Genomic DNA, 7,884 nt, shown 5'->3' on the forward strand with positions numbered 1-7,884 from the left:
ATTTGTCCTACTCTTCTTCCCACCCATCTTATACTTTCTCTTCCTACTCGTCCCTCCTTAATTTATTCCTCTTCCTCCTAATTATTCTTCTCGTCAGCCTCGGCTATCTTTTCTACATAGGGCCCGTATCTGGCATCCACCGTTGCTTTCCACGCCTCCAATGTAACAAACTCTCCGCCAACCCTAATATGACCAATAGGAATCTCTTCGATCGAGGCTCGACTGCACGGAGGCAGTTGGAAAAACTTGTGGTCCTTCCCGCATGTTATGTCCCTGACCCCATTGGTCTCAATATCCGCATAGCATGAGCTGCAGAGGCTAGGGCCAACGATGCAAGTTGTACAGAGCCAGATCCCGGTGGGAATATTGGTATTGAACCCGCACTGCTCAGAGCAGAGGAAAATCGAGGTATCAAGCATCTCCGGCACATCGAGCCAGGGCTTGATTTCGGACTCCTTCATTTCGTCTGACAGCTCCTTTTTTGTCGCTTCTCCGGGCTCTTTCTCTTCTCCTTCCACTGCCGTTTCTTCTGTGCTGTCCTTCGGGCTCTCTTTCTTCGGACCCTTGCTCATCTGATGGGTCTTCGGCACTTCGATGGCGATTCTCTTTGCAGCGGCTGCATCCTCTATACGGATCTGTCGCTCCTCTTGCTTGCGCCGTTCTTCCATCTTGCGCTCATACTCTGCTTGTTCAGCAAATCTTGACACAGCCATCATCTCCCAGCATGCGACTACGCTAGCCTCATCCATGAACGCGATGAACAAGAGAGCCAGATCGCGGAACGAATCGTAATCATTACTGACATCTTCATCGGACAGCATCTCGAGTCTTTGGGCTGTGAAAATGGCAACATGGTCTCTGGCACGGTCTTGCTCTCCATTTAGGTGGAAGAATCGGGCTAGCTGGAACAGGCAGAGATCGGGTGTTGCGATACCTTCATAAAGGCCTTTCAGCAAACCCTCCGTCTTGTTGGCGTAGACGTTCCTCGTATCGGCGGTGGTATTTTCGGCGAAAGCTCTGTTGTTGTAGGCGACTAGAAGTGTAGAAGCAATGTCAAATTGCATGAATGGCACTCGCTCGGTAAGACAGTTCTCCTTGAAAATGCCCTCTAACATCATCACACCTTCATCCTCGTGGCCAGGCCGGCGAAACAAACTGATGGCATACCACATGTTTGTGTAGTTATTCCAGTACAGGTCTCTTTCTTGGTCACTGAACTTTTTGTTGGTCCCTCTCCACATCTCCGCGAGCAAATCCCAACGATCGGTACGATAGCATGCGTTCCACATCGCGTACCAGAACTCCCGAGCATTGTAGGCAGATCCGTCGCCGAGGATTTTGCTGCCCAGATTCATGCCACCGAATGTGAATGAGTGAAGTTTCTCGCAGAACTCGATAATGAGGTTCCATTCCCTGCGTTGTCCAAGCTTGTTCGCAATGAATTGGCGGTAGCTCCCGGCTGCAGGGTCCTGAATTTGGTCCAAGGCCTGCAGGTAACTGTGGAATGCCTTTTTTGTACCGGCATTTTCGGGCATATTCCAATAACGATCGCCCAAGGTCTCAAGAACACCCGCAAATGACTCCCGATCGTGCTGGTTGAGTGTGCCGGGAGGACGATTAGACACTTTCTCAACGATGCTTTCGAGAACCGAGATCGCCTCGGCGTCACGATCTTCGTCGAACGAGCGGGTCAGATTATAAGCAGCGAACCAATCATCAGGATTAAGTTCGACTGCTCTCCGGGCTCTCTTCTCGCACTCATATTTCGCCATGTCGATGTAGTATAGCAACCTCGCCATTTGCGCCTCCCAGTGTGCATCATTCTCGACAACGCCAAGTTCTTTCTTCGCCCATGTCTCGACAGTGTCGAATTCGGTCATAGTAGGCCGGAAAACTTCGTCGTCGTCGATTTCGGACTGAGTGACAGCCGTGGGGTTCTTTTCGTGTTGTTCCAACTGCAAAAGTTAGCGTTCTCGTTCCTCGATGACGTCTGACTCGAGATCTCTGATAAGGTCAAGAGTTCTTACCCGTTTAACAAGTCCGAAAAGCAAACTAAACACATCTGCCATAGAGTTTTGATAATGAGTCACCTCCAGTAACTCTTTGACGATCACTCTTGCTGCCAATTCGTACCAGCTCGTCCCACCAATGCCATTGAAACTCTCCAGCGTGTTCGGTGCATCCTCTCGGTCACGAAGCTTTGACATAACCATTGAGTCGTCAGACCACTTGCTCATGAGATTTGCGCCCCTGTTTGAGAAAATCCAAGTTCTCCAGTTCCCGGGCATTAAAACATCGCTTATCACGCACAGCGCATCCATATCAGGGCCATAGTCTCTTGCAAGCAGAGTTTTGATAGCAGATTCCTCCTTGAACAGGCGGGCCAAAAGCATTCCGGCTTCCGCTTTGAGATCGCGGTCAGCTCGAGAGAGGTCAGTCTCTTCTAAGTGATCGAACAGCCAATCTCTTGCATAGGTTCGGAACTTGACTGCTCCAGGTGTCAGGTTAGTCTGTCCACCCAGTATGCCGTGCAGACACCTCATCGCGAGGATAAGATGAGCGTTATCGGGGTCCTGGCTGATGTACTTGGTCTTGCGTTCTAGTTTCTGAGCAAAAAACTCTTCAAACCCAAATTTGTCGTAGACATCTGATGGGCAAACCGTTGATAGGTAATGCTTGACGATTTTGATCTCCGCCGGCGAAATCTGCTCTTCGCTGCCGTAGTCTGCGCCACTTGACTGACACCTCTTCACAGGTATGATATCGCCTATCTCTTCCGCACTGAAGGAGATGTCCCGATTTTCTTCAATCTTGAAAAGTAGAGAATGCTTTTCACGAATCTTAGACTCCAAAGATCGAAGCGAGACCTGACTGGATGACTCCAAATTCGTGTTCAATCGTATGGCAGCTTCCAATTGTAGAGGAGACATCCATCTTCTTGCCCATTTTACCCATGTAATGATTTCATTGACTTCATCAATCTCAGCTGACTTGAGCGTCAGGTTGAGCTTTTTGATGTCGGCAAGAATCTGCTTGGGTCTGGCGCTGCCAACTTCGTTCAGGCATTGCTCAATCTCGGACAAAGAGTCGACACCCTCAATGGTGCTTAGTGCAGAGTTCGTAATATAATAGTCGCCGGAGGTAGCAAATGTGAGCTTCGACAGAATCATCGTTCGAGTCTCGGCAACACCAGCCCTACTGGCGTCATTCAAAGTTTCCATTGCGTCCATTCTGGCTATGATGTATAGCTCAATGTCAATAGAGTTCCGGAAGCCTAGTTTCATTCTGGTGATCCTCATGTCTCCCGCTTCTTCAAGCACGTCAAACGTATGTTGGTTGCCCGTAATAATCACACGCGTGCGTAAACGAGGTGCGTCTGCCGAAATTCTCTGCAAAAGACCAGCGAGCCCATCGATATTGTCGCCAAGCCCGTCTATGACGATGAAGAACGTGCTCTCAATGCCCAGGCGGTCTTCGTTATCCAGCAATAGTTTGTTCCAGATGTCCGATGGATCCTCAGTGTTCACCTTGTCGCATATGCCAGCAATGGACTTGAGGTACGGAAGCTCCATCTGAGCTAACTGCCATAGGACACTTTTCGACACCATTTCGGCGACATGCTTCTTTTTGAATGTGGCCTTGGAGTTATCCTTGGGATCTTCTTCGAGAAAGTAGTACGCAATTGCCGATCTGCTCTTCGAATTCCTCGACTGTCTATATTTCTGTAGTCGGCTGATGATGTGAGTTGCCAGAAGGGTTTTCCCAGAGCCTTCCCCACCCTCAATCCCGAGAATCGGACTCGCTTCGTTGCTGCCCATCATCCACGAGGTGAATAGGGCATCATCATTCAACCATTCCCCGGTCCCGTTGAGAAGCAAGCTCTTGTTCTTGCGTAACACGGCATCCCATGCGTCGAAGTCTTTTGCATTTTTGCCGAAGAAAACTTCTTGGACCTTGCTTTTGAAGTGCTGATCCAACTTGTCTTGTTTCTGCGCCACACTGCTCTCAATGAGAGTGTCAAGTTTGACTACACTCTCTTTCGAGGCTTTGGCAGCGTCTTGGCCAGCCTTGAGCGACTGAGCAGAAACAAGTCTATGCTCTCTGGCGGTTAAGTTCTCCATTTGAACAAGGAGGTCCTTCATGAAGTCGTCGTCCAGGAAAAGTTGGCGGAAAAACATTTCGATCTTGCGTCTTTTCGGCTTGAGCTGAAGAGTGCGATCGCAAACGTCGATGAAAAGTTTGAGTTGACAGCAAGCCACCCTTTCTCAGAGACGCATCCATGCCATCATAGTATGGCAGACGCTCAAGAAACTGGGCACACTTCTCAAGTAGTTCCGCAAGACTCTCGAAAACCGTTGAATATGACTGCCATGCCCCAATCACAAACGTGAGAGCGTTGAAACAGGTGTTTGCCGGGGCGAAGGCCTAAACAAGGAAAGCCGTCAGTTAGCACGAAACATCTTAGTAAGAATATAGATAGAGAATCTTACATATGAAGCTCCGTCGGCAATGATACCTCCAACTTTGGAGATGCAATTCAAAGTTCTGTTAAACGCTTTCTTGACGGTGCCATGCTTGTCAGCTGCTTTCTGATCCGCTGCCTGAGTCTGTTCCAAATATTGCATGACTCCATCAATATCAAGCTGTTTGTCGATCTTCGATGGGTCCCCTTTTGCCATGTGGATGACTCTGTTCTGTACTTCGAGCCATATCTGACTGACTTCATCGTCGGCAGCATTCTCCTCGGTTGTCGCGAGGACGACTACCGTGGTCTTCTCTGTCGCGGCCGTTATTGTTACATCTGTAATTACTCAAAACAATAAGAGACTTGTGCAATTGGCCTCGAACGCGAAGAGGATAGCCGTCCGTTAATTTAAAGAGCCAGCACCAAATCCACTCAAGTAACCATATGCAGCGAAAAACTAAATTCGTAAACCCATAATCTAGCTGCATATCACTAGCGCTTACGATGCCACACTGCCATCCATTTCCTGATGACCCCTGTCTGCAAACACCAACGTTATTGGCCGCCAGGAAGGTCACAGAAGTTCAGCTCTGTCAACTGCCCCTGTCTGTCGTCAGATTCGGTCACGGTGGGAAGCTGATTGTATTTAGGCAGCATGTTTGCCAACTGCCACCTCAGACCTTTGCGCCGAGAGATTCGAGGCATGTCTGAGGAACATTAGGTTCAGTGGCTAGATGGAGGCAACTCAATTTAGCTACAGCCTACAGGACTGTCGACTGCACGCTAGCGGGCCGGTGTCTCTTACGTATTACTCTGCTTGTGCGACTGCGGAGTATGTTCTTGGGGCGTGGTCTTGCTTTTTCCAGTGGTCGCTGTCCCAATTGAACCAGGAAAATGGTCTATCTTCGTTGGGAAATATCACAGCGCACAGCACTTACGTGCCACTCGTGTATCGTGGCTGAGAGGTCGGCTTCAAGGTCTTAATTTAGACGTGCAGATCTCCCACCATTCTTCGACTATTATTATTTAGCTACATCCCCCATCCACTTTAAGCTTAAAAGTTAACTGTCTCTCCGCTATTGTGTGGGCGAAAACATCAGGTCCTTGCACGATCACACGATGTCGACGTATCACCGACCCTTACCAGATCAACAGAGAGGCTCGTTTGAGTTGGATCAAGGTGATGCACCTACAGGATATCACGCTCCTATGGAGCAGCTATCCATCAGCGATGAAGCGACTGATGGGCTTCACAACTCGCGAAACCCGCTTCACATCAAGAGAAAGCCGCTCCTACATCTTAAGTCTATGTCGTCCACCGATCTTGACGAAAATGCGACAATGGAGCATGCGAGCCAAACATCTAGTCGAAATCTTTTGAGAAAAGCAACTACCATTTTGCCTACTAATCAGTATCACTGGATATTGGAGATTCTCGCAGTCTCACTCAGCATTTCTGCCCTCGTCGCTATTGCCATCCTCCTTCCTCTCTACAACGACAAGCCCCTAGCAACTTGGTCATTTCATTTTTCCTTCAACACCGTGGTGTCAATTCTCGGAGCTACATCAAGAGCAACATTGGCATTTGCTGTGAGCGCATGCATCAGTCAAGGAAAGTGGAACTGGTATAGAAAACGAGATGACACAATCATGGTCTACGATCGCTTCGAAGAAGCTAGCCGTGGTCCTTGGGGAAGTGTCAGGCTCCTATGGTGGTCGAAGCTAAGGTAGGTTTGACATCGTTTCCGGTTTAGTTACTTGACAAGCCTCAAAGAATTTGCAGTAATTAACACATCACTCACTTCAGACACTGGATTGCGCTCGGGGCATTATCGACAGTCATTTTGGTGGGCTTCGAGCCATTTCTACAGGCTATAATCGACTTCGAGGGCGAAGAAATCTCTTTTTCAGACCCTATCGCGAAGGCCACGATCGGGAAGACTGATAAACTTGACATCGGCTCTCATATCAGCATCTCAGGAGCTGCAGTCGCATTGACGGTGCCCGACTTTCCAGGGGAAGCAATTACCGGCATTTCGATGTTTTCGCAGTATGACTTCGGTTCTCTCGCTGCAATGTGGGCTGGTTTCTCCAATATCAATTCCGCCGAAAGCCAGAAGGCAGCATTCACTTGCCCCTCAGGCAACTGCACCTGGGCCCCTTATACATCGTTAGCAACATGCAGCTTATGCAGCGATATCTCAAAGCACATTGTTCAATCGACCGGAAGAACCAACCTGATGAAGGCTGAAGATGATAGTCTTACAATGGTGAACTTCATCTCGTCAGGCTCAATACATCTGATACCCAACATGACGGCTGGCTACATCAAGTACGAGATCCCAGCGCTCGGCATGAACATATCGAATATTGATGGGGCAGCGGTAGCAGCCTTGAGGGAAGACAATGAGACGATTATAAACACAGAATTGACAGCAAAAGCGACAACCCAGCCAACAGAGACAATCGGCTTCCGCGACATGAAATCCCTCATAATATCATTCGCAATGATGGAGTCCGACAGCGACTTTAGGGAAGGCAAGCAGGCCTGGGATGACGCGACCGTCGTAGCACATGAGTGCGCTCTGTACTTCTGTACGAATGTGTACCAAACCAAGATCAAACAAGGTGCTTTAGAGGAGACTGTTCTAGGCTCTTATGCTAATAGGAACCTCGACTCTTTCCTCTCCTTGAACCCTCACGAATTCCAGCTCTCGAAGGCATACAACGAGTACACGAATTACATTTTGAACTACGACAAGTCAGACTTCAACCGAACCGACCTCCAACTGATGATCTCACCGGAAGAATATCGTGGCGCCACTGGTTTAAGCACAGAAAACAGCTTGCGATTCAATATCTCACAAAACGCTGCTGGAAGCATCGCTGGAGCTTTCGCAAATCAGTTTGCCCGTCGGCCTAGCCCTCTGAGCAAGAAGCAGCTCGTATACCCGCCGCTACGTCGATCCCCTCAGGTTCCACAACAACAGCCCAACGTTATCACAAGCTTAGGGGTATCCCAAAATTTCACAGCAATGTTCGAGGCAGCAGCAGCTGGGTTGACAAAGTATATACGTGATCTCTCTTTGGAAGAGAATCCCTTGGAGGGTAAGACGCTGCAATGGGTGGTTCATATCCGTGTACGTTGGGGGTTCCTGTCTCTTCCAATGGCAGCATTATTAGGTGGTTGTTTGTTCTGCTTGTTTTCGATTCTTGAAACAAGACGACTGGGACTGCCGGCATGGAGGGGAAGTTCACTCGCAGGGTTAGCCCATGGGCTCGATGCGAATTCTCGAGAGAAGCTTAGAGCCGCGGATGGTGTTTCGCAGATGGACGCGCATGCTGATCGTGTCAAGGTCCGATTTTTAGACTCGCCGATGGGTCCAGAACTGAGACTGAGCGGCCATAGTGTTCATTAG

At 49.0% G+C, this 7,884-nt stretch overlaps 2 protein-coding genes across 2 annotated transcripts; one reads left to right on the top strand and one right to left on the bottom strand.

The window, feature by feature from the left end:
* Positions 1-77: 77 nt before the first annotated feature.
* On the bottom strand, positions 78-4,178 carry BDZ83DRAFT_653871 (uncharacterized protein; the record flags this gene model as incomplete). The annotated part of the gene is made up of 2 exons (XM_060510663.1): positions 78-1,955; positions 2,028-4,178. The coding sequence occupies 2 exons, from the start codon at positions 4,176-4,178 to the stop codon at positions 78-80; spliced, it is 4,029 nt and encodes a 1,342-aa protein (XP_060362572.1).
* A 1,628-nt stretch (positions 4,179-5,806) lies between these two features.
* BDZ83DRAFT_582911 (uncharacterized protein) lies at positions 5,807-7,884 on the top strand (the record flags this gene model as incomplete). Its single annotated transcript, XM_060505598.1, has 2 exons — positions 5,807-6,192; positions 6,273-7,884. The coding sequence occupies 2 exons, from the start codon at positions 5,807-5,809 to the stop codon at positions 7,882-7,884; spliced, it is 1,998 nt and encodes a 665-aa protein (XP_060362573.1).

The sequence above is a fragment of the Colletotrichum acutatum genome (genome assembly GCF_030867785.1).
Source record: "Colletotrichum acutatum strain CBS 112980 chromosome Unknown BDZ83scaffold_78, whole genome shotgun sequence".
Lineage (NCBI taxonomy): Eukaryota > Fungi > Ascomycota > Sordariomycetes > Glomerellales > Glomerellaceae > Colletotrichum > Colletotrichum acutatum.